The sequence below is a fragment of the Pelodiscus sinensis genome, chromosome 21, assembly GCF_052426305.1.
Source record: "Pelodiscus sinensis isolate ZL-2025 chromosome 21, ASM5242630v1, whole genome shotgun sequence".
Classification (NCBI taxonomy): domain Eukaryota; kingdom Metazoa; phylum Chordata; order Testudines; family Trionychidae; genus Pelodiscus; species Pelodiscus sinensis.
In genome coordinates this window covers 2,380,288-2,407,170 of record NC_143072.1, presented here as the reverse complement: position 1 = coordinate 2,407,170, position 26,883 = coordinate 2,380,288, and the positions used below count along the sequence as shown (strand labels likewise).

Sequence of the window (26,883 nt, the reverse complement as noted above, 5' to 3'; positions counted from 1 at the left end):
CACTCTCTCTTCTCCATGCTCTCTCTGACTCCTATCTTGAGATGGGCTGAGAAGTCTTTAAGGATCTGTCGTCTACTTTCCCACAGCCAGTTTCCAACATATAGCTTTGGGAATAAGCCATCCTCTCTCATGTAGATTGCAACAGCAGTTGGGTGCATTCCTCCTCTTGAAAGTTCAGGACATTAAGTATTTGTTCAGTTGTTCTGAAGCATTTAGTGTGGGGTTCTGAGAGACACTGGGCCATGGGTCCGATCTAGCATGGCAAGTCTTGTGCTCCTGGAACTTTACAGAGCTATCTGCTTTTTCTGCACAAGTCCTTGTCTTTTAACATTTCTGTCTTTGTTCTGTGCCCCTCATAATGGAGTTCACCAAACTAGCTGGATGTTATGATGATGGATCACATTTGCCCCTCTTTTAGCTTCTCCCCTGCCTGGTGCCCCTCACCATTTTCCCTTCAGTGTCCCCTCTCCCTTCACTTCACTTCACTTCACTTCACTCCCCCCCCCCCCCCATTTTGTTTATCCATTCCCAGCTGCCAAGCCCTCAAAAGAAAATCATGGAATTAATATATTTGCCATCACCATATTTTTCCTTATACTTGTGTGTTATAGCAGGCTCTGTCTGGTCTGCTTAGATTGTAAGTTCTTTGAAACCAGGACTGTTTCCTACTGCCGGGGGTTTCAGATTTTTTTTTTCTCGTGTCCCAGTTGAAGAAAATTGTTGATGCCCATGACCCAACATAATCTGACTCGAGATTGGACGCCTGGGTGGAACTGAAGATGAGAGCTTTGGGGTTTGGGAGGGGGCTCGGGTTTTGGGGGTAGCAGGTCAGGACTGGGGCAGGAGGGGCTTACCTTGAGTGGCTCCCAGTCTGGGGTGCTAAGGCAGCTTCCTGCCTCTCCTGGCACCGCAGACCATGCTGTGGCCCTGAAGCAGGTTCCCAGCCAATGGGAGTGCAAAGCTAGTGCTTGGGGCAGGGGCAGTGCCTAGGAGCTGGGCCTGCTGCCAGCCGCTTCTGGGGTGCAACGCAGTTCGCGGTGCCAGGACAGGCAGGTCGCTGCCTTGGCCCCCCACTAGTCACCTGATCCCCCTGCAGCAACAAGCCCCAGTGCCCGACATTCCACTACCCAGTCCTGAGTCTCGACCCATCGTTTGAAAAACCACTGTCCTACTGTGTGTGTGTCCAGTGCCTCGCACAATGGGGCCCACTTGTCAGTCCTTAACACTGCTGTAATAATCACAATTAATTATGTGCTGCCTCTGAGTTGACCCGGCTTCACTAATATTGAATCCACTTATTAGCCTTGAGTTTTTGTTTAATAGCATGATCGCTCTGATAACAGAGGTTAGTAGGTTTTTAAGGCCAGAAGAAAGAGACTGTTGTTATCATTTAATCTGGCCTCCTGCATAACACACAGGCCAGCGACGTCCCCAGATTAATTCCTGCTTCCGGGCCCCACAACAGTATTAAACCAGGGCCTAGCCTTGAGGAAAAACCTGAAGTCTTGACTTCAAAATGTCTGCTGATGTAGAGTCTACCACAACCTGTGCTAAGTTGTTCCTCTAGTTAATTATCCTCACAGATAAATTCATGCTAAAGTGCAGATTTTCACCTGCCCCTTGTTACACTTTAACAATGAAACAAACGTGCCTGTTTGAGACCCTGCCCCCCCCCCCCCACTTTATTTATGGACAGCTCCTGTGGCTACAGCACAGAACTGAAAGTCACGAAATCTGGGCTCTTTTCCTGGTTCTCCTACGGTCCCACTGTGTAAGAAATTCAGGCAAGTCACAAAATCTGTCAGTGTCTCCATCTTTTACAGGGGGCTTTGGAGTCGGTCCTAGAACTTGAACTCCAATGTTTGATTCTATGGCTTTACGATTTTTGATCAACACTGATCTCCGGTGCTATGTTTTTTTTTTTTTTCTTGCAGTGTGCATGATGAGAAATAGAGCATCTTGTTTTAAGACAAACAGTTACTGTGCATTCACAATTACTGTGCATTCACATAAACACGGCATTCTAATTCTCTGACCGCCTTTCATCTAAGGATCTTATTAATGGTGTAGTTCCTGTTCTGATCGTTCAGCTGTTGTGAACACATTAGAGTGATGGAATCAATAAGGAACTAAAATCTTATCTTTATAGAACACTTGGCCCAATGACAGGTGTTCTCCCTGATAAAGAAACTATATCGTTGTCTTGCGTTGCTGTAGCAGAGCAAAGTACTAACATGGAATCTACCACTTTTCAGGCAGACGCAGTGCCAGCAAAAAGAAAGTAAATTATTTATTTTTTATTTTTGATGTTGTAAAATCAAACACATGGTGCTCCGTACCAGGTTTGGTGCATCTTCTACTTGCATAATTTAGCTCATTTCACAGGTAGATTTCTGAGCATTTGCAGAGCCAGTGAATGTCGTTCTCCCCATTTTACAGGTAGGGAAATCGAGGCACAGACTGGGGAAGTGGCAAACCTTAGGCCAGTGGAAGAGCGGGCAATAGAACCCAGGTATCCTTATTGCTAGTCTAATCCTTTGGCCACAACGCCTCCTGCTATTAGCTCCCTGCACTTGGATGTACAGTAGAGAAGTAACCTCCTTCACATTGTTCCTCCTCCGCAGCACAGCTCAAGTGGTACTACACTGCTAGGCTTCTTCTCAGTGGTACTGCACTGGCAGCTCTCCTGAGGATGGCCAGAGCAGCCCCTGCCTGCTATGCGACAAGAGCTGCTCCAGCCCCCTCCAGTTGGCTTAATGGTTACCAATTAACTTTTCACATCCCTTGTGCTCTCACAGTTGATAGGAAGGAAAGAGAGCAAGCCATTTAAAATATGGAGCTAGTTTATGTAGTGTAAGCAGTGTGTCTCTATTATGCCTCGTGTTCCATATACTATACCTTTAAATTGAGAGAAATTCCCCATTCTGCTGCAAACATAATTGCCATTTTTGTTCAGATGCAGCTTGCTGTAAAGGAAATATGCACACACTGCACTCACTCCAGGAAGAATTTACTGTGGTTCTGAAGCACGTGTCATTCTGGGTGAGAGCATGTGGTACCTCTTTGCATATACACTTTTTTACAAATTTAACGAGGAGGGAACAAAAAAAGACCTTGCATTAAAACAAAGCAATGGATTTCATCTTCTTCCACTGTATGGGGAGAGGCCAAAATGTTCGCTGCTTTGTTTGAAACAGCCCTAATTCAGCCCTTAAATGGAGCTATATCCAAAAAAGGGGAAATAATTCAGCCTCAAAATAAGAATCTGAGTTCAAATAGTGGGTATCTGATCTGTATCTGAAAATATTTACAGAAAGGACAGTTGTGTAAGCGGAATGCGTAACGAGAAGCATAGAGCAACCACGTTACCGTCTGTAAAGAGTGTGCCGGGGTGATGGCGAAGGCCTTGTGTTCTGCCTCTGTCTTACTCCTGTCACTGATGAACGGTTGAGGGTAAGCTCCATTCCTCATACTGTAACACAACTGGAAATGATCTTGTTAACATTTGTAGCTGGCAGTTGCTTAAAGGTGACCTGCAAAAGTAAGGGGAAAAGGGATGGCCCTTGTGCCCTTTTTTGTTTCTTCACGACAAATAAACAGAATCTGTAAGTTTTGGAGTTTTTTTTTTTAATTTTTAACAAGTATTGAAGTGTAGGAGGGTGAGTTTTTTTTATATATAGTAAATTCAGGCCCTAACAAGCCTAGAGGTCTTTATGGTGTCTAATGAAATAATGACCTATCACACTGCTCAGGAAAGTTGAGCTAGGAAGGGAGGGAAAAGATTTCTAGTCAAAGCTCTTGGATTTTTCTTAACACCTATTATCTTCAGTGACTAATATTTCAGAAAAAAGGCAGTGAAACCCACACACAGAGTTAAAATGTCTCCAAGGGGTACCCATGTTAGTCTGTAACTCTAAAAACAAAGAGTAGTTCTGTGGCACCTTAGACTAAAAAATATATAGTATCATGAGCTTTCATGGGCAAAACCCTCCAGCTCATTATCTGATGAAGTGGGTTTTGCTAATGAAAATTCATGCTACTATATATTTTGGTTAGTCTCTAAGATGCCACAGGACTACATGTACAGATAGCGTGAGCTAACAACATACAGTAGCCGTGCGCTCTGGATGCTAAGGGAGTGAGGGGAAAGTACTTGCATTCCATACATGCCTCACGCCTGGCTGGTGAGCTCCCTTCATCAGCCAGATGTGAGACACATGCACGGAATGCAAGTACTTTCCTCTCGCTCACTTAGCATCCGGGGCACGGGATAAAGAGCAAGCTGCGTCCCGGAGCGCATGGCTGCTGTCGTCATCCTCCCCCCTCCGTGCGTGCGCGTGCACACACACGCACACACACACATGCACACATGAAATTCCACCTTTGCACACTTGAGACATCCAGTAGGTCTTCCGGCAAAAGCCTGAGAAGACCAGAGTTGACCTTCCTGACTGCAAGTCAACTTTAACTTAGTCAGTGGTGAAGGATGTTGGCAATATCCTGTCATAAATAGGAAGCTTCGCTGGTAGTTGAGCATTTGCTAGAAAGGTTCCAAAAGAAAAGCCAGTCTAAAATTTCCCACAGCTGTGAAGATTCCTTCAAAGGGTTACACATCCTTTCAGACTAATGCCACTTCTCACCAGTACACTCATGGGTGAGTGGGCATGTTAGTTTGACCCGGAAGTGGTTGAAAGCCCTCAAGAGACTTCTGAAGTGGTGAAGTTGAATAAGGGATTGAAAAGTTTTTGAAAAATGGTTGAGAGTCCTATGCAAAGCATGATGGGCAGACAGCGCTTCGATTCTTTAAGAGAACCACTGCGTGTCCCACACTCTCAGACTAGGCATAGTTCCTTGAGTCCAGGTGACTTTAAATATAAATTATGTCTAAAAGAATATAACCCAGCTGAAGGACTATCTTCCACAAAAAGAAACCTTTGGAGCCAGTATTAGCAGAAGCTCCATCTGCAGAATCCAGGAATCCTCAGGAAACTGTTCTAAAGTTACGAACGGTCGATTTACGACTGTTTATACTTACGAAACCTCCCATTAAGCGTTCGTAAAGGCAGTCCCCGAGTTCTGAACATGATCCGCACTTACGAACAGCGCGGTCACATGTAAGTGAATGAGGTCCGACTTACGAACACTTGGCGTTTCGGCTAAGTGTTTGGTCCGTAACTCGGGGACCGGCTGTATTCTCAACATCTGTAGTGGCAAGAGAGTTCATCTAGAAGAGCCAAGCAAGTTCTGTTTCTGGGCCCTCCCAGTGCTCTTGCAGTTTCTCTCTCGCTCTCTCACTGACTTTCTCTAGCTCTGTCTAGCTCTCATATATGCTGCTGTGTTCACTTCCCCAACATGCCTAGCAGATTAAGCATCTCCTTCAGTACTGAGTCTGAGAGTATACAGTGTATATCCATTTAGACTGACGGTGCTTTTGACAGTAGCTAAGCCTGCTGTCAGCTTAAAATATTTATCTTGGAAGAAACTTTCTCCCATAAATAACCTCAGCCAGCAAAATGTGTGTATGTTTAGGAGGAAAAGGAGGAGAATATGTAGGTTATGGTCATAGGTTGAAAGACCTTTCATGGGGCTCGCAGAACATGCTGCATACGTAAAGCCTCGTGTCAGACTTGTCTAAAAGAAAGCCTTTATTTTTGCATTCATTTTGCAAAATCCCATGCACTAGTGAAGTCTTATCTCAGTTAGTGGATATCACAAACGCTTTTAAAAAAGGCGTTTGATTTAGGGACATGTCACCTTACTGCCATGACTTTTGTGTCTTTGGACAAGTCATTTTGTTTCTCTTGTTTCCAGAGTTACCCAGTCTTTAAGATGAGGATCATAATATTTACGCACATTTTGGAAAGCAATTTCAGCTCCTCTTGGAAAAAGTCTATAGTAATACAATTATTATTATTACTACCGTGTTACCAGAGGAGGCTGCTATGGCCCATTGCTGAGGAAGACTGTAATATCTTTCTTTGTACAACTCTGTACCAAACCGGAAAAGCAAGCCGGATGGTATGTCGGAGCTTAAAATGTTTCACAGCTGAGGTGCCTGTAGTAGGAAAGTGTCAGCAGCAATAATGCCCCCTCAGTATGTCCATTCACTGCAGAAAAGCCTGTTCTCTCACTCTACCACACGCAATCTGCCTTCCCTCCTCACTCGAAGGATCCCTGCCAAAATACTGCAGTCCAGTAGATCACTCTGGGGCTTCATGCCATCCTTTTTTAAATCCAGATGCAAGGTTTGTCCCTGTATCTGCCCCATTCGTTGACTGACCCTTTAGGGGAGAAATTCCAGGTTTTTATTTCAACTTTACGAAAGACGCTCCACCTGCTGCTAAGATCTAAAGAAGAAGAAAAGAGGAGGCAGCCGGGCTACCATGAACGTCAGCTCTAAGTGAGAGCAGAAAGCAATAAAGAGGTGGCAGGCAGCATCCGTTGCTAGTGCAACACAGCAATAAATTATTGGATCCATTAAAGTTTAGTCAGCTCAAGTGCTGTGTATTAAATTGGCTTAGAGTCTAGAGTGGTGTAATGTATGTGGCTCACAAGTCAGTACCTAGAAAAATCTGGTTGCTGCACACAGGCGAAGGGCAGCAATCACACTTAGCTTGCATAGTGACAAAGCCCCTTCAATTAATAATAAACTGGTTAATTAAGCAGTTTTGCCTGTTGTTTATTGCATTGACAGCCCAGATTTTCCTCCCTCCCCCTCTGCCACATTGCTGTCCTGGAAACCAGTAAAATGCAATTATGGTGGGATGTTCTTTTTGGTTCACATACGCTGGAGCTGAAACAACATGGCAAAATGGGGGGTGGGGGAGAAAGGAGTCTTATAACGTCTGGAAGGATGCTTTGATTTGTGTGTGCAAATACTGTCAGCTTAACTTCTATGCCAGGAAAGATAATGGAACAAATAATTAAGGAATCCATTAGCAAACATCTGAAAGATAATAAGGTGATAAGTAACAGTCTGAGTGGATTTGTAAAGAACAAATCATGTCAATCTAACATGAAAGCTTTCTTTGGTAGGATAAGCCTTGTGGATGAAGGGGAAGTGGTAGATGTGCTATGCCTAGATTTTAGTAAAGTATTTCATACAGTCTTGAATGACCGCCTTCATAAATTAGGGAAATACAATTTAGATGGGGCTGCCATAACATGGTGTGACGGGGCAGCATTGGAGCCCCACACTCGCACCGGGGCAGCCGCTGAGCCCCGCATTCTCGAGGAGACAGCCTCGGTGTGCTGGGGCGAGGGAGTGTCCCGGCCACAGAGACACCTCTGCATTGCAGGTGCATGCTCCACCACCACCGGGAGCATTGGGGGAGGGGGAAGCAGCAGCCGGGTGGCTGCGAGTGGCGGGGCCGAAAGAGGCAGGTCAGTGACCTCAGCGGGCCCCTCCGCACTGGTGGTGGGCAATTTAAAAGGAGGCCGCCGCCCATCAAAGGGGGAGAGAGCTGTAGACCCCAGACGGGGAGCGCGCCCGGAGGTTTGCCAGAGTGGTGCACCCGAGGGAAGGCTGATGGAGGACCGAGACCCCGTCAAGTCCGGGTGCCCCAGGATGAGGTAAGCTGGGAAGAGATCCTGCACTGATACTGGTAGGAAATGGCCCAGGGCAGGGAGTTGGTATTAGCCTGCAGGTTGGTGAGTTAAGCAGATTCCCCACCAACTGGACAGGGGGTTAATGTCTCCCCATCCTTAGGGCCCTGAGCCAAGACTCAGAGTGAGAGCGCGCCTGGGTGCCCCTACTGCCCTCCATGGGCATGAGCAAGGTCCGATTGATACTTGGCATTGTTGACTTGTGAACTACTATGTCCGGGACTAGTTGGGTGGAAAGACTAAAGAGTAGGACTGGCAACGTGGATGGGAGAGGGTGCACGGGTTCGGGATTTCCTGTGGGGTGCGGGGGTAACCGCAAAGGTGTGGGTGGCCCAGAACTGTGTAGATTCTGACACATGGATACAAAACTGGTTGGATAGCCATTCTCAGAGAGTAATTATCAGTGGTTCTGTCATGCTGGAAGAGCATGAAAAGTGGGGTTCTGTAAGGATCAATTTTGGGACCAGTTCTGTTAAATATTTTCATCAACGATTTAGATACTGGCATAGAGAATATGCTTATAAAGTGTGTGGATAATACTAAGCTGGGAGGGGTTGCAAGTGCTTTGGAGGATAGGGTTATAATTCAAAATGATCTTGACAAATTGGAGAAATGGTCTGAGGTGAATATGATGAAATTCAATAAGGACAAATGCAAAGTACTCCCCTTAAGGAAGAAGTCAGTGTCACGCATACAAAATAGGAAGGAGTACTGTCTAGGAAGGAGTACTGCAGAAGGGGATCTAGGAGTCATAGTGGACCACAACAGTCAACAGTGTGACCCTGTTGCAAAAACACAAACCTCTTTCTGGAAGACCAAGGACAGGGTAGGCCCACTGCTTAGCGAGGAGGGAGAAGCAGTAACAGGGAACTTGGAAATGGCGGAGATGCTCAATGACTTCTTTGTTTCGGTCTTCACCGAGAAGTCTGGAGGTGTGCCTAACGTAGTGAATACAAGCAGAGAGAGGGTAAGTTTAGAAGATAGGATACACAAAGAACAAGTTAAAAATCACTTAGGAAAGTTAGATGTCAGCAAGACACCAGGTCCTGATGAAATGCATCCCAGGATACTCAAGGAGCTGATAGAGGAGGTATCTGAGCCTTTAGCTATGATCTTTGAAAAATCATGGCAGACAGGGGAGATTCCAGAAGACTGGAAAAGGGCAAATATTGTGCCCATCTATAAAAAGGGGAATAAGAACAACCCAGGAAATTATAGACCGGTCAGTTTAACGTCTGTCCCAGGGAAGATAATGGAGCAGGTAATTAAGGAAATCGTATGCAAACACTTGGAAAGTAATAAAGTGATAGGGAATAGCCAGCATGGGTTTGTGAAGAACAAGTCATGCCAAACTAATCTGATAGCTTTCTTTGATAAGATAACGAGCCTTGTGGATAAGGGAGAAGCGGTGGATGTCATATACCTAGACTTTAGTAAGGCATTTGATACGGTCTCGCATGATATTCTTATTGATAAACTAGGCAAATATAACTTAGATAGGGTCACGATAAGGTGGGTGCATAATTGGCTGGATAACCGTAGTCCGAGAGTTGTTGTTAACGGTTCTAAATCCTGCTGGAAAGGGATAACAAGTGGAGTTCCTCAAGGGTCTGTTTTGGGACCCGTACTATTCAATATCTTCATCAATGATGTAGATATTGGGATAGAGAGTACTCTTATTAAGTTTGCAGATGATACCAAACTGGGTGGGGTTGCGACTTCTTTGGAGGATAGGGACATAATTCAAAATGACCTTAGCAAGTTAGAGAAATGGTCAGAGGTAAACAGGATGAGGTTTAATAAAGAGAAATGCAAAGTGCTCCACTTAGGAAGGAACAATCTGTTCCATACATACAAGATGGGAAGCGACTGTCTAGGAAGGAGCATGGCGGAAAGGGATCTAGGGGTCATAGTGGACCACAAGTTGAATATGAGTCAACAGTGTGATGCTGTTGCAAAAAAAGCAAATATGATTCTAGGTTGTATCAACAGGTGTGTTGTAAGCAAAACTCGTGAAGTCATTCTGCTGCTCTATTCTGCACTAGTTAGGCCTCAGCTGGAGTACTGTGTCCAGTTCTGGGCGCCACATTTCAAGAAAGATGTGGAGAAATTGGAAAGGGTACAGAGAAGAGCGACAAGAATGATTAAAGGTCTAGAGAACATGACCTATGAAGCCAGGCTTCATGAACTGGGCTTGTTTAGTTTGGAAAAAAGAAGATTAAGGGGGGACATGATAGCGGTTTTCAAATATCTAAAAGGGTGTCACAAGGAGGAAGGCGAAAATTTGTTCCTCTTAGTTTCTGCGGACAGGACAAGGAGTAATGGGCTTAAAGTGCAGCAGGGGAGGTTTAGATTGGACATTAGGAAAAAATTCCTAACTGTCAGGGTGGTCAAATATTGGAATAAATTGCCAAGGGAGGTGGTGGAATCTCCCTCTCTGGAGATATTTAAGAACAGGTTAGATAGACATCTGTCAGGGATGGTGTAGACGGAGCTTGATCCTGCCTTGAGGGCGGGGGGCTGGACTCGATGACCTCTCGAGATCCCTTCCAGTCCTATTATTCTATGATTCTATGATTCTATGATTCTATTGAAATTAACAAACAAAAGCTGGAGCTAGCTCGGTTAAATGGAGTGTTGAGTACATTTAGAGTGAAAGGCATCCATATCCAGAGAGGCAGCAAAAGTCCTTGGGCTCCACTTAAGACCTAAATCATAGTTTATTCTCCAACTGTTTACATGATCTGTAGTAAAACCCATGTCTTGTGCTGAGTCTCCAGGCAGAATCTCTCTTTGCTAGTTCCTGCACACCCAAACACTCAGGGAGGAGGGATTTAGTCACATATGGAAAGCCCTTGAGCTAATTAAGTGCAAAAAACCCTACTCCTGTGGAAGAATGTCTACCTTAGAAGCTAGCAATCTGCTCTGTCCTTCTGCATGCCTGTCCCTCAAGGGCATTCTCATTAAAGAAAGCTGCTGCTATTCTAACCACTAACAAATCAAGTTTTATAGCTACATTTCTTATGGTTGTGTTCCATTCTGCAAGGCACTTTGTAAAAGGCTGCTATGATGAGGGGAGTTTTTCTGTTAGGGTGAAACTCACGCTTATGCAGAGGGCCCATGCAAAGCTTGTATCCCTCAGAAAAGCTCAATGTTTCTTCCTTGGTGTATTTGCCTTTAATTTGATCCAGGGTATAGTATAAAATAGAGCCCCCCCCCCAAAAAAAAGAAGGAACGCGGGCTAAGCGGTGTTTGCAACCCTGCCTCCCAGCTGGGACTCCCAGGCTGGGAGGCAGGTCCACGACCGGCACTGGAAGCCTGTGATTGCGCAGAAGTCTGGCGGGGGTGGACTCGCAGCCACTCCCCTCCCGCCCTCGCCAGGCTTCTGCGCGATCACAGGCTCCCAGCGCCGATGGCGGCCCTGCCTTCCAGCCGCTCCCTGCACCCATGCCAGGCTTCCGTCCAGTGCGCAGCTGGAAAAATCAGAAAATACCGGACATGGCATATTTCCGGTATTCTTTGTTTTTGTCTGGTTAAAAAAAAAAAAAAAAAAAAGAGCGCAAATACCGGACTGTCCGGTTGAATACCGGATACCCGGCAACCCTGGATACAAATTGCCCTTGTTTGTACCTCTTTGACCTTTCCTATGGAATTACCCACAGGAAAGTATTTTGGGAGGCCCTATGACCTCCTGATGTGAAGCTGCAGCTCCCCCCTTTTGGCTGGAGGAGCTCGGGGAAGTTGCACAGACTGTCAGGCATGTGGCATATGCCAGTCTGCAAATAGTCTGTCCTTCTGCATAGCACGTCTGTTCCCCATTCCTTGAAGGCACTGTACTGCCATGGGGTAGTTTCTTTCCTCTCAGGGATGCCAGGAATTTGGCTTTCAGCTAGGGATGTAAAAAGTTAACCAGTTAACTAGTTACTTGGTAAGCATCAGCCTTACCTACATGCTTACCAGGTAACCAGTTAACGAGAGGGTCCAGCCAGTAGGAGCAGCCCTTTCACCCACGTTTGTTAATCACAAGAAAAACTTGGACTTTTGTGTGCGTTTTTATTGAAGAATTTTGATTGTTTTTATCGTGAAAGATTAGGGTCCCTGGTGATCAGGCCCGTCAGGTTTTCATATCCTGTAGCAGTTATTTTCAGTGACACACATGTCTACTGCTCTTCGGAAAGCAGCGTTTGGAAGCGTAGCTCAATATCCTGCAATGTGATTCCCGTGCCCCATAGGAATCCTCCAAACACTAGCAAAATCTAACAGGAAGGCAAAAAGTTCCATGGCATTTCTTCAGTCTCACATGGCTTCAGTAAGGGGCCAGGAGACAGAGCTGCTTTGCTTATATGCTCAGAAATACTCGGCAACCGCTACTGCCTGTACTATGGGCCACAACTATCTTGTTCAGATAATCTAGGCTGGCAGTCTACGAAGTTATACCATGGGCTATTGTGCATTTATTAGCAGTCCAATGGAGGCTGCTCAGCGAAGGCTTTGCCATTCCCGTCTTGCTGTGGATCAGAATGGATATCACTCGGCGTGGTTTCATTGAAATACAGACATTTTGACTCCAGCAGAAAAAGATTTCACTTGTAATTTTTTTTGGCACGCTGTCAGGATAACAAACCTTGGGGTGTATTTATTTTCTTATTTCAGTAGGACTTATTAGACCTGAAAGAATGTCTTTTAACTCAGCAATGTATCCTTCTTTTCATCTTTTTGTTTTCTATTTGGTAGAAGTTGATGATGATACAGGATCCTTTTCCCCCCTCCCCTTCAGAAGAGCTGAGAAATTGGCAATTTCCAGTGAAGCCTGAGGAAGCTCCATGTGTCTGCATTAGGGATGTAAGCGACTAGTCGACTATCTGATAAACATACGCTTATCGGATAGTCGAGTAATCACTCGACTTGCCGCTCCCCTCTCCCCCAGTTGCTGCCTCTATCAGAGGCAGAAAGGGGAGGGGGAGCAGGAGCTGGTTCCCCCCCAGCACGGTCTCCATGGAGGGCAGGGAAGGAAGAGGCGCAGGAAGTGGGGACTGCTTCCGTTCCCACTGCGGTGCGTCAGCCCTTGAAATGTGGTAAGATCTTCACAGGGCTCTTGCTGCATTTCAAGGGCTGAAGCACCGCAGTGGGCACACAGGTTGAGTGGGGACCCACTCTCCCCGTGCTCCCTGTGGTGTCCCGCCCCACCCGAACACGGGCTGCTCGACTGAACAGTCCCGGCTCATGCGGATGATGCACTTCTGCATTTTAGACCTAGTAAGAGCCTGGTGGCATCTTTAAGCATCTTTAGATGCCTATGCCCTGGGCTATACTAGGGAGTTATTTCAAAATAGCAAGCGGAGCATCCACACTACCAAGCCTGTTATTTCAAAATAACAGCTCCTGTTTGTCGTAACAAACACTTATTTCAAAATAGTTATTTCAAACAGTGGCAGTATGGACGCTTCAGTGCTTCTATTTTGAAATAACTACTCCCCAGAATCATTCAAAGTAATTAGAGCCCCAGGAAGCCCAGGGGAGTAAGTCGAGGTAACCCATCCACATGAAGGGAGCCTGCCTCGGACTCATTTTGAGGCTTCCCTGTACTGTGGACGCGCTATTTCCAAATAGTTATTTCGGGAGTTAGTTTCCTAATGTTGACATGCCCTAAGTGCCTTTGTAAATCTGGCTGGCTCAATGTAAATCTTGCCGTTGACTTCACTGGGAGCTGCGTCAGCCCCATATACGCTTAGCCTCATTTGCTTAGCATAGTTCCAAAATGAAAGTCCACCACAGGGTGTACCAGGCTTAGGGGTGGTTCTGAGCCAATATGGAGTGGTGCTGCGCACATTGAAAAAATCTCCCATGTGTGCTGTATATCCAGCATGTGTTTGATATGGGAGCTATCCCTCGAGTTCATGCTTCTACATGTCTTCTGCACACGCTGTGGAAGGCTTTTACTCATCGCATTGAATCTGATGCCTGAAACTTGAACACTCATGAATGGCCTGCTAATATGGAGATATTGGCCCAGGCTTTGGAAGGTGTTTAGATGCTTGATTTTAGATGGCTGTTAGGCACTGAGGTGTGTTTGAAAATAGCAATGGTGGCTGTTCATTTTTAGGTGCTTCAATACCTTTCAAACTTTGGCCCATAGAGCTCATGTGGGCCTATCCTGATGATACCCTTGGAGCCAGAAGCATGTCTGGCTCCTGTCTCAGCCTGCACAATTACCCAGATACAGTTTCCCTCCAGAGAACTGAACCTTTGCCAGAGTTTTCAAAAGGCCATTGGGTCCATGTGTGCTTAGGGTCCTGGAGGCAGTGCAATCCACAGACCCTTGAAAAAACTGGCCCTTGTTTCCTGACTCTGAGAGCCTGATTCAAATGAAGTCTGTCTCTTCATTTTAGTGTTTTTTGGTGATATCCCATATATAAAGGTTACAGTTGTGGTCAGTATGTCTGATGCCTTCCTGGCATTGTCTGGCTGCTTCACCAAGGCTATGTGTAGACCATGGGATACCGGAGGTATCCTGGAAAAACTGTACCGTGTCCAGGGAACGCATCTGCTTTTCCACTCCCTCCTTCCCCCACGGAAGAGCAGACGTGCTCTTTCAGAAGCCCTGTCTTCCTCCTCCAATGAGGAAGAAGGGCTCTTCTGAAAGGAGGTGGGGTTTCCGAAATTTGGCCCAGTATAGATGGGCCAAATTTTGGAAAAGCCTCTTCCAGAAAAACTATCAGAAAAAGCTACACAAATTGCAGAGCACAATTTGCGTTCATTTTTTCTAATAAAGCCCCATAGTGTAAACATACCCTAGTTACTCGGCTCTGCCCCCAGATGGCTGAGCTGATCCTGACTGCATCCTCGCTAGTTGCCCAAGTGGCACTCAGAGCTACTTCTAGAAGAGCCTCCGTTCAAGTGGATTGGCCCTGCCTTGGGCAGGGGGCTGGACTTGATGACCTCCTTAGGTCTCTTCCAGCTCTATGATTCTATGATGTGTCATTTAAGAACCAAAAGGTAGATTCTGGTTTCACTTCTATTCAGAGCTCTCAGTCGGATGGGCCTAGGGTGCTTAGGGACTGCACAATACTTCAGGACTACACCCCACAAAAGCTCCATTCCCCAGGAAAAATGCACGTGTCCACTTCAAGAGTGAAATTCACTTGCGGGCGAGAGAACGTTCCAAGAGGCTGATCCATGACTGTGGAACTCACTGACACAGGACCACAGAACAACCACAAATCTTACCACCTTCAGGCCACTATCTTCACTTATTTTTAGTGGTTGTGGCATGGGAAAGCTAACCCTGCCCTTTCAGAGGGGTGCAAGAGAGGCCCTCTCATCTAGTGCCCTGTTTTACCTGATGCTCAGAGGAGTGGCATTAGAAAAGCTTGCATGGGTAAGCTATGCTGGTGTAAATGTGGAGTTTCTTCAGATTCATACTGACGTGTAACATATCAGAATACAGCCCATGTCTTTATCTTGATGTTTCAGAACAAAAGAATACAGCTGACATCCATCATTAAGAGAGAGACAGCTAGCTGGTGTGCATCTTACACTAGAGCTAGCTTCATTTTATGAACTGTGATGGTTTCCTATTATATAATCAAGGGACTTTGTAAATAATTGGAATGCAATAAACAAAACTGTCACTGTACAAAACAGAATAGAATCTTGCTCAGGGCCTCTTTGCCTTATTAGTCAGGGTTAATAGGCCTGAAAAATAAATTAGAGCTGGCTGATGTTTTTCAAACACATTTTCCCCCCAATTTAGGAGATGGGGAAGGGGAGAGGAGGGAAAGAAGGAAAATACAAAAATGAATATTGTGAAGAGTAGAGAGAACATTTTTCAAATAACAAACATGAAGTGGATCGTTTTTGAGCTGTGCAAAACGAGGACAAGTTTGAGATTTTGATTGGTTTTGTTTGTAATGTTTAATTTTTAATTTTTCAAGCCACTCTGAAGCAAATGAATTGTAGTCATTAAAGTAAAGTATCTGACTGTGGTGCAAACCAGGAGCAGATCTGATCGATAAGTAGGTTCCATGGTTATATGGTATTTTTCAGGTATAAGGGCACTTTACATTACTGTGAATTTTAAGTTTCCAGTGAATTGCATCCTGTCCGGAATGGAGCATTAAAAGACTGCAGAGCACGTGACTTGTAAAACAGTGCGGATCCCCATGGAGCTACCCAGGGCACACAGATCTGTGAGAGGAATCAAAGGTCCAGCACAGTCAGCATTTTGTACTGCAGCTTTGACAGTTGTAATGAACCCAGTTGGGTGGGCTTGTGGCACATCTGGGGGGTTTTATTCCACCCTAATTACGATTACAACTCTCTGAACATCACTGCTTGATAACTCACAAATGGGGGGTCCATGCAGTTTACAGATTATCAGATGGATTGGAGAGTTCATTATTCGTTTTGGTAGTGTTTTAACTGAGCTTGCCGGAATGCTTGTTTCTTTTAAAATGTGTTCTGGATGTTTGAATTCTGTTCCTTATTGACTGCAGTGATTATGTAACCTTCCCTCAAATTTTAAACATAAGAGGGTCAGATTCTGCTTTGATTTATACCAGTAACAGTTTTGGAGTGAGTGGAATTAATCCAGTTTTACGCTAGTTTAACTGATCTTAGAATCTGGCCCATAATTACTCTGTTCTATTTTCATAAAAATGCAATAATTATAACTTAACATCTAATGGCTTAAATCAGCCTTAATACATCTGTCTTCAAGACTTCGTATTCACTTGCTGATGGTTCAAGCTCATAGTAATTCCCTCTTACTAATGCTTATTTTTTCTCTTTTTGATCTGCAGGACTGTGTGCAATTAAACCAATACAAGCTGCAAAGTGAAATTGGCAAGGTATGTTAGTGTAATTAAGGTTTCTATTACAGTAGCACCCAGCAGCCCCTTTGTGCTAGGCACTATACATGCACACCCACGTGAAGACACAAGCTCTGCCCTGAAGACCTATCCAAGACTATAATCAGCCTTTCTTTTCTTCCCTCTTATTTGTCTTATCAAGTTTTGCTCCAGATCAGCATTAAGCTACTTTTTCTGAAGTCTACATTTATTTGCCTTCCAATGGAAGGTAATTGAGCTGGCTTTCTTCCAGGGTGTTTCTTGCCAAATGGAACACCAAGGTCCTTTAATTAATTAATCCAACCAATGAGAAAAGAAAGATAAAGGTAGGCGCTTGTTCTACGTCAGGATTGGTTAAGTTATTATTTCCATGTAGAAATTGCTGATTTAATTCTATTCTGCATATAAAGTCTCAGGATGATTCAGAAGAGATTCGCTGAAAGTTATTTACAGGTCTGATTTGGTGAACAGTTCAGACACCTGCACATCTGGACTCATGCCATCGCTGCAGATGGAGCAGTAAATGATCGTTCTCTAAAGGCAGCTCTTGCTATTGCTGTCTGTGTACTCTGTTTAGAAGTGACTACACCTGCTTAAGTTGATTAGTTCAAACTTCTCTGGGGTTCACAGACCCTACCCACTTCGGAGAGTTGTCCTCTTATTTACAAACTGACTGTACAGATCAGTTAGACCACCCAAATTAGCACCAAGTTGGAGTAGAGTACAGACCGTCCTCAGTGCAAGTCCAAGATACGTTCCAAAAAACTTGGACTTACAGTGCAACAGCTTAAAGCGGGGAATTTTTTTTTCCCGTGGCTGACTTCCATTTTGGCAAACTGAGGGGGAGTGTTTCGCACAACTTATAGTGGAGAATGGGAGGACTTATAACGCATCAGTTCCTACAAACATCAACTTTAGTGTGGAATGGATATATACTGGAGTGACTTATAGTGGGGACGCCCGGTTGGTGTTTCATACACATGCTGAGATTCTGTACTGAAGCCAGTCCTTGGGTACGTCTACACTGCGGCGCTACTTCGGGATACTTCCGGTATCCTGAAATAGCTATTCCGCGTCTTTGGAACAAGCCTGTTATTTTGAAATCGAACTGGCTCGCTATTCCGACATCCCTGCAAACTTCATTCCATGTGGATTAATGGACGTTTCGGAATAGTGGGTTATTTTGAAATTTGACGCTGTATAGACAGCGCCAAATTATGAAATAAACTATTTTGAAATTAACTCAAAATGAGCTATGCAACTTGTGTAGCTTATTTCGAGCTAAGGGTGTGGTGTGGAGTGGACACACCCTCTGAGGTGGTATTAATGGCTGTTATGGTAAGGGTCGCCCTTGCTGAACTGTGCTCTTCTCCCCTTGGAGCTTTTCTGTCAATTAGGGTAATCAGATTTCCCCTCAGAAGCAGGTTAGCCTGATGGTCTGTCCCTGAGGGGAAGGATGGCGGAAGCTCAGGCCTAGGCCGAGGCCCTTGCCCTCCCTATTCCTCTCTCTTCCCTCAACCTAACAGAGGAGGCTTTTACAAGGTCTCCAGCAGGCCAAAAGTGGAATCAGCTGGCCCTAACTGGTTCAAGGTACCCCATCTCACCTGATCCCTAATCTGCCTGAGACAGCTCCTTGTCAGCTGCTCCTAATTGGCCCACTCCTTGTTAACGAGGCAGTTAGCTTTTTTCCCCCCCTCCCTCCTAGGGCTGCTTTTCTCCCACTCTGTTGCAGCCCTCCCACCTGACTCTGTGTATCAAAACATATGCCTGGCTGCTTTCCAAGTGTGAGGACCTGTTTTCTGCGGCAATAAGCCATCGTTGCTGCGTTCTTTTTGCCCTTCACGTACATGCAGGAATGGGGAGGTGGGGATGGGAGCTGGTTTCTGTTGCGCAGCTTTGAATGTACCTATCTTCGTTGCGTAAGTCCATGGAGAGAGCAGGATCAAGGAGAGAAGCTTGCTAATGCTCACAATTGTGCTTATCTCCAGATTTGATGCGTCTCCAAGGGGTTTCCTGTCTTATTAGGAGAACTCTAAGCAGTTCTCATATCATCAGGGCTTCATGGCGCACATGCAATTTACCACAGCTCTGGGAATTGTTTGGGCCTCACCTCCATTTAAAGCTAAACTACATATGTCAGAGTGAATTAGCAAAGCCCTGTGCTTGTCTCTTTAAAATTGTATCTTTTTTTACTAATTAAGGCCACATTGATATACCCTTATTCCCCTTGTGAAGTATCTGTGCTCTTCCGTTCAGTCCCCGGAGGTCAGTAGAGACTATGTTCCTATTCTAGGTGAGTAAAGTGAAACTCACTCTTGTGCAGAGGGCCCATGAAAAGAGTGCCCTTCTTAAGACCCAATTAAACCTTATTTTGGTGGCTTGAGTGGGACGCAGTAGTCGACAGGGCTTGTGCAGGCTTTCTGCACAGGACTGATGTACAGGCCTTCTACAAAGGAATGTCTAAGTGGTCAGACCAAAGGAGTGAATTTCGCCTTTACTTTCTAGTCTGCCCCAATACCGAAACCAAAAGACCCTAAAAAGTAAATTTCCCCCAATGTTCAACTTATAACAAAAATATAACCTTGGCTCAGGGCATTTGCTAAGGATTAATAACTGGCTGGAGTTAATGGCCCGAGGCACAGTTCCTTCTAGACAGTCATTTATCCTCAGCAAATGCTCGGTGCTTCTGTCATTATTGCCCAAATGAAATAGCTGCCTGGAGAGGGAGGACACCGTCGCTGGCAGCCTGTGTGTCCTGGTCCATCGGTGTTGCATTTTGTCGGGGGACGGGAGCTGTGCTGCATAACGCAATCTGCCATCGCATGGAGCTCTTGCTTGAGGCTGTTGAGGATAGTTCTTATTTTTCACTGCAAGGCCAAACACGAGAAGCCTTGAGCAGCAGACAAACAAAGGAAGGCAGCCGAACTGACTGTAATTTGTGTTTATTTATAGGGCTCCTACGGTGTTGTGAAACTGGCCTACAATGAGAGTGACGACAAGTATTACGTAAGTGACTCTCCCCCCCGTATTACTGGCTGGTGTTGATATTTCTGATTCCTTTGTCACATCCCGGAGGATTAGCGCTCTCCTGCTTTTTTTTTTTTTTTTTTTTAATCCTTCAGAGCCATGTGCCCTGTGACTAGAAAACCAACCTGATAGGGATAGAGACCTACACTTTTCAGTGTGTGTGATGTAGAGAGGCGTAATGTCAGCCAAACCCAGTGTGAAGTGCTGTATAATGAGTGGAGATGTCCGACACATTTCAGAAACAGGCAGGCAAGCTCATTGGTGAGTTAGTTTGACATTTTCTAGATATGAAAGAGATTACCTGAAAGGATCCCTCTACTGTGCCTCTTAAAAAAAAAATCTGTCTGAAAGGAACAGGCATGTTTCATAACTGAATGTTGGGCATTGGATGTGACACCCCCAGCAATACAACCCAGCAGAGCACTATGTGATTTCTCTGTGACAGCACAGCGTTTTAAACTGTTCAATTAGCAAGTACTTATTTAGCTATAGGGAGTATTACCTTGGGGGATAGACCATGAGGCTGGGACTGAAGAGATTCTATTCCCAGCTCTGCTACCAAGGGTACCATTTTGGGAGAGCAGCTGGGGCAGCAGCCATGCATGCTGGGATGCCACTGGCTTTTCTTCCCATTCCCCTGATTATCAGGGAGCCGGGGGAAAGTACTTGGATTCCTTAAATTACTCCTCTGCCCCTTCCCTTCACCAGCCACGAGTGAGAGCATGCACGGAATCCAGGTACTTTCCTCCCGCTCTCCCGAAATGGCACCCTTGTCTGCTACTGAATTGCTGGGTGAGCAGTTCACTTTTCCTTATCAAGTCAGTTTCCTAACTGGTAAATTGGGGGTAATGCAGCTTACGTGTTTGTAAAGTGCTTTGAGAGCTACAGGTGGAAATTGCCGTATAACCGGTAGGTGGTGTTATAATGAAGACTATGGAAAATCAAGATTCTATGGGGCTCTGTAACAAGGCCTGCAAATAAGTAAAAATCAATCAGTCCATTGTGTAGCTAATTGCATGGTTTGGGCCTATAGGCTCAAAAAATGTCATCTTAGTTCAGAACACCATATAAGCACAGACTTAAGGGCTTTCCTGAAGTGAGGCCAGAGGTTTGATTTCTACATCTAAATAAATTGAAAAAGCCCAATCGCTGTTACTTCAAACCCGTAAGTGAGGGAAATCTGGAAACTCTAATCTGAACCACTTCAGAATTTCTAGAGGGGGTGGGCTATACTTGACTTCATTTTCCCTTAGCTAACCTTGTAGGGTTTGTTCTGGATTGACTCAAGCCCCACAAAGCTGCAAATGTTTTTATTTGGATGTATCTGAAATCTCAGAAGAACAGCCGACCTTGAGTGATTTCCATCATTTTTCAGGTCTGATGAAAAGCCCAAATCCAAACATGAGCCTTCTTTGGGCTCAAACTTTTGAAAGGATAATGGATTTGGTGGGTGGGGGGGGGGGAAGCATTGGACATAATGGTCTTCAGCACATGGCATTCTGATAAGTAAGCTGGAGAAATGCAGGCTTGAGAGAACTCCCATTATAATTGGTGAAACAATCACAAACGAAGAGTAACCATTAATGGTATGATGTCAGATTGGCTTGAGGTCTCACTTGGCTTCCACAGGGATCTATTCTGGTCTCAGTGTTGATTAACATCTCTAGATGTAGGAATAGGAACATACCGATGAACTTTGCAGATGACACAAAGCTGAGGGTGGGGGTTGCCGGTTCTACAGAGAATAGAGCTAAAATTCAGATGGATCTTGATAGATTGGAGAATGGGGCGATGGTTGAATTTCATTTTATTACCTAAGACAAATGTAAGGTGCCCAACTACAGAATGGGGGGAACTGCTGAGAATGCTCTAGGAGTCTGGAGTATCCCAGCCTCAACATGAGCCGGTAATGTGATGCTGTTACAAAAACCAGCGAGTGTAATTTCAGGTTGCATTAACAGCGGCATAGCCTGCAAATCACGGGAAGTGATAGCATTGCTCTACGTGGTGCTGGTTAGTCCTTAGCTGGAAACAATACTGTGTCCTGTTTTGGTCACCAGTGTATAGAAAGTATGTAGAGAAATTCAAAAGAATCCAGAGGCATCCTTGATGAACAAAGGGATGGAATGCAAGCCATAGAAGCCAAGGCTAAAGGAACTTATTTTTGGCTTGGGGAAAAGAGATTAAGGAGTATAAGCGTGGTATTCAGATACTTAAGAGACTGCCACTGAAAAGATGGAGAAAAGTTGTTTTCTTTTGCCACAGAAGGCAGGACGAGAAGCAGTGGGTTCAACCTACAGCGTAAGAGATGAAGATGAACGCTCAGGAAAAACTTCCTAGCAGTAAGAAGCCGGGGTGAAAGTAACTTAAATTTCTTACAGGTTGAATCCTATCATAGCCTGCCCTATAATGGGGGAGCTCAGGGCAGGAGGTGGGAAGTGTGGAATCAGAATTCAGCGTTGGAGATATGAGGGAATCAGGGCAGGGGGATGGAGTGTGTGAGAGAGGTGCACGAGTCAGACAGGGAACATGGAGGTGTGTAGGAATAAGGATTGGAGTGTGAGAGGGACTCAGGGCAGGGGTTGGGGTGTCTGGGGGAGCTGCAGGTGTCAGGGCAGAAGTCTGGGGGTTAGGGATGTGAGGGACTAGTTGACTATCCAATAAGTAAATGCTTATCGGATAGTCGACAGGCTAGTTGTCTAGTCGCTTCTATTCTATCAGAAAGAGGCAGCTAGGGGCAGGGGAAGAGGAGGGGGTACTAGGGCTGTTGCTACACTTCAAAGGCAGAGCCGCCCTATCGACTAATCGAAAAGTCGATGCAAAATGCATTGACTATTCAATTAGTCGATATTTAACATCCCTCTGGGGGGTATGAGAGGTGCAAGAGGCAGAGCAGGGGGTTAAGAGTGTGGAGGAGGTGCAGGAGTCAGGGCAGGAGGCTGGGGGTGTGGGGCATGCAGGAATCAGGGCAGGGGCCTGGGAGTGGGGGGGGAGGTGCAGGAGTCAGGGCTGGGGGTAGGGGGAGAGAGTAGGGGGGCCTAGTTAGCTTCTCTGGCTGGTGGATGGGTCCCTGCTCCGAAGTTGCTGTTTGCTGCTGCCACAAGGGAGCTGTGGGCTGGCTGTGTGGGGGCGCTGCTGCAAGGAGACTGGCAGTGATGCAAGAGACTCTCAGACCTGCTACTCCCTTCCCCTGGCATCTTCCCAGGTACCGCTGGCAACAGCGCACGCCACGGACCGCCCATGTGCTGCCCGGCGTCCACTGATGTCCTCTCAAACTGCCTGCACAAATAGGATACGGCCTGGTGCTGGGCCCAGAGATAAGAAACAAGCTCTCCAAACTATAGATCAGTGGTTCCTCATTGCCATGGTAATAAGAAGGAACTTTCACAAATAGATAATCCGTTGCTCAGATATTTTTCCTTCCTGACTTGCTGCTGAGCTACCAGCTCTTTTAGCTCTTTTAACATCATTATCCAAGATTCTCCTAGGCTGGTCGCATTCCCAGTTAGTGTGAAACTGTACAGGAAATGCATTGAAATAATAGAAGGAAGAAACGATGCAAAATCAGGAAAGGGTGCATTGAATCTGTCCAACTAGATAGAATTGCATTTGTTTCCACACCTTTCACTTTTCAACTGAGTCAGCCCGTGAAATGAAATGCTCGCTATTCCCTTTAGTTCCTCTTTCAGCTCTAGCCTCCTAACAAACCCTGCCCTGTCATTCCCATTTGGGTAGGTGGGAACGGCATATTGCACTAGACATTGTTCTGAATGCTGCACCTTGTGACAATACAATAATTTCTGTGACCCTTCTCTTCACACTTTTGCCTGGGGATGCCTCTGTCACACGGAGGCATGCAAAACACTGAACATGTCAGATTTATTAATTTAGGAATTTTAATTTTATTTTCTGGGCATGACTTTATTTAGTTTGACATGTCACAGGACCTCTCCTATGCCTCCTGTAATACACCCAAAATCTTTGAGTTACTGAAGTCCTGAAATCATGATTTAAAGACTTCAAGTTACAGAGGAACCCACCATTTATACAAGTTTAAACTTGCATATGACCATGGCCCATGCTGCAAAAAAAAAAAAAAAAAAAACAGCCACCGGGGCACTGCCAGTCTGACATGGAGAACAATTCCTATCCAGCAAGACCCAATAGTCAGACACCAGTAGTAATTCAGAGATGCCTCCCCATCTAGTGACCCAACACTGGTCACTGGGGTTACTTGTGGCTATCAGTCTCTGAGGGATAGTCTGTTAGAGCATGTCTACAGCAGGAAATTATTTTGAAATCAGTTATTTTGAAGAAATAACTCCCAAAAGAACTATTTCAAAATAGACAAGGAGTCCTGTGGCACCTTATAGACTAACAGATTTATTGGAGCATAAGCTTTCGTGGGCATCTTCGTCAGATGCAAAGCTTATCCTCCAATAAATCTGTTAGTCTGGATCTGCAAAAGCAACGAGGAGTCCTGTGGCACCTTATAGACTAACACAGCTACCCCTCTGATACTATTTCAAAATAGAGTGTCCACATACAGGGAAGCCTCGAAATTAGTCCAAGGCGGGCTCCCTTAATGTGGTCACACTACCTCAACTTACAGCCCCAGGAAGTACAGGGGAGTGATTACTGTGAATAACTATTCCCCAGAGTCATTTTGAAACAGCAGCAGTAGAGTGTCCATACTCCTGCTGTTTCGAAATAACTGTTAAAAAATAACTGTTTTGAAATAAGCGATATTCCTCCTGGAAAGCAGGAGTTGTTACTTTGAAATAATGGGCTGATTATTTTGAAATAACGGGCTTGTTAGTGTGGACGCTCCGCTTATTGTTGCAAAATAAGAGGAGTTATTTCGAAATCACTCCCTAGTGTAGACCAGGGTTCGTCTGTCTTTGCCTCTGTTGCTTCCAACTGGTAAGTTTTTAGTTTATAGCAACAATTCTTGTGGGTCCCTCCCTTGCACTTTACACTACTAAATTTCATGCCTGCAACAAAGGCTCAAAACAAAGAGCGCACAAAACCAGTGGCCTCAGCCAACAGCAAAAAGAAAAATACCTGACTGCAAAGAATATCGGCTGTGTTACAAACCATGGTAGAAGGGCCTGGGTCTGGTTCACATTTGACCCAACATTTTCCTATGGTAAGAGCATGTTGCTGCAGGAGAAGAGTAATAATGCTGGATTTTTACTCTATTGAGTTCATTGTCTGACCCACACTGTTCTTTTTTCCGGGTGCAACCATAAAGAGAACCTCTCCCCTCTGTAAAACTCTTAAATTTTGTCTGCTCATCCTGTGGGCATCAGTGCTCATATTTTGCAGCATGACACATTGTGACGGAAAGGCCTCCAGGTCCCAGAGGTGTTGAAATTGCCTGGAATTTGGACAGATCTTTAGAAAGCTTAACGGAAGTGGCAGAGACTTGTGTAATTAGCTAGTGGTTGCATTGCTCCTCTCATTTCGCTGTGTGTCTGACTGACATGCAGCTTTTAATACCGAGATAAATTGCATGTTGTTCCGCTTATCGCTGCTGTCTGAAACCATGTTACAACAATACTCTTTGACAAGAGTTGTCAGGCAGCCCCGGGGAGATCTGATGCAAATGTGTCGCCCCACCAATTACCAGCAGCACTTCTGATTGTGGCAATGAGGAGGGGAGAGCCTTTTAATTTTATTTATTTATTTATTTTTTCAAAGCCAGCATTGCGGATTTCTTATTTAGTCTTTATGTTGAAAGGGGACAACAAATAATTTGAGAAAAATGAGCCTGAGTGGTCTAGCAATTGTATATGCTATGTAGCCGATCTTCACGCATTCTATTTTAGTTCTAGCTCTGTGCTATTTATTTGAAAACTGGACCCCTTCAACTCCATTCATCTGAAGAAGCGGGCTGTGCCCCCGAAAGCTCATGATCCTATCTACATGTTTTGTTGGTCTCTAAGGTGCTGCAGGACCATTCCTTGTGTTTGAAGTTTTTCCCGTTAGACTAACACGGCTCCCCCTCTGAAACGTTCTGTCTCCGTATAGGGACGTAGTGCCACCTAGCTTACAGGAAGCAGAGAATGTTTTTTAAGATGCAGGATTTCATTCGCGTTACAAAATCCTCCACGGTGCAAAAGTTTTTCCGTTGAAAGCATTTTCGGAAAAGAGCATCTAGATTGGCACGGACGCTTTTCCGCAAAAGCACTTTTTGTGTACAAGCGTCCGTGCCAATCTAGAGGCGCGTTTGCACAAAAAAGCCCCTATTGCCATTTTAGCCATCGGGGCTTTTTTGCGCAAAACCGTCCTGTGCTGTCTACACTGGCCCTCTTGCGCAAATGATTTGCACAAGAGGGCTTTTGCCCGAACGGGAGCAGCACAGCATTTCCGCAAGAACACTGACAATCTTACATGAGATCATCAGTGTTCTTGCGGAAATTCAAGTGGCCAGTGTAGACAGCTGGCAAGTTTTTCCGCAAAAGCAGCTGATTTTGCGGAAAAACTGGCCAGTCTAGACACTGCTCTGGTGTCCATAGGTACGGGAAGCAGGGATGCGGGAGAGGGGATACTGTAGCACTCTATATTTTGCGCCCCTTGCTGAGATGCCAGATGCCAGCCCACACCCAGGGGCCCTGCTGTCACCCATGGTTCTGCATACCAGCTCCAGCGGGTCCCAGATGCTTACCATGCTGCTTCCGTGTCCTGGCTGCCAGCCCCAAGGGGTCCACTGTTGGCTGCTGGGGTCCTGGCCGCCAGGGGTTCTGCTTCGGGCCCTGAGGCCCTGCACCTGGGGCTCCACAGCTTCCTCCAGATGTGGCTTCAGTGAGGTGCACAAACGGGGTAAGGTGCGGGGGAGAGGGCGGACACAACTCAGCACGTCTACCCTAAAATTTGTTCCAGCACAACTGCATAGGTCCCTGTGGAGGTTTAGTTTGGAGTAATTTTGCTGATGACATTTGAGTCGGAGAAGTCTTGGCCCATGTCTTTCCCATTCTCAAGCTCTACCAGAGCTTGTTGCATATCCTCTTTCGAAAATAGAACACAGTCTAGACGTAAGTACAGACCACAGAATAGTTCCATCAGGTCGCTGGAACCAGGATTAGACATGGCCACGTGGAGGCGAAGACCTAGAATGGTCTAGTCCGCATCTCCTGATACGACTATTTTCAATGTGTCCCCCTGCAGTTATGGAATGAGACTGAGGGGCAGAGTCTCTGCTCAGTCACAGCAGCATAATTGGGATTTCCTAGGTGTTAGTCCAGCTAGTCCTTGATATAACTGAGATCTGAATCTGGCCCTTCCACTAGATGGGAGATGCTGAAAGGATGGATGGCGATTCTGGGTGATATCTGTACCCTCGCCAGCAGAGAGGGAGCATTAGGTACTGTGTGATAAAGTCTCTTCCATTGTTCCATTG

General features: G+C 45.5%; 1 protein-coding gene across 1 annotated transcript in view; it reads left to right on the top strand.

The window, feature by feature from the left end:
* The window catches only part of CAMKK1 (calcium/calmodulin dependent protein kinase kinase 1), a 197,544-nt gene that overhangs the window by 82,785 nt on the left and 87,876 nt on the right, over nucleotides 1-26,883 (top strand). The window contains exons 3-4 of the mRNA XM_006136070.5: nucleotides 16,407-16,454; nucleotides 19,407-19,460. Coding sequence (XP_006136132.1) covers nucleotides 16,407-16,454; nucleotides 19,407-19,460 — 102 coding nt within the window. The remainder of the gene's footprint in view (nucleotides 1-16,406; nucleotides 16,455-19,406; nucleotides 19,461-26,883) is intronic.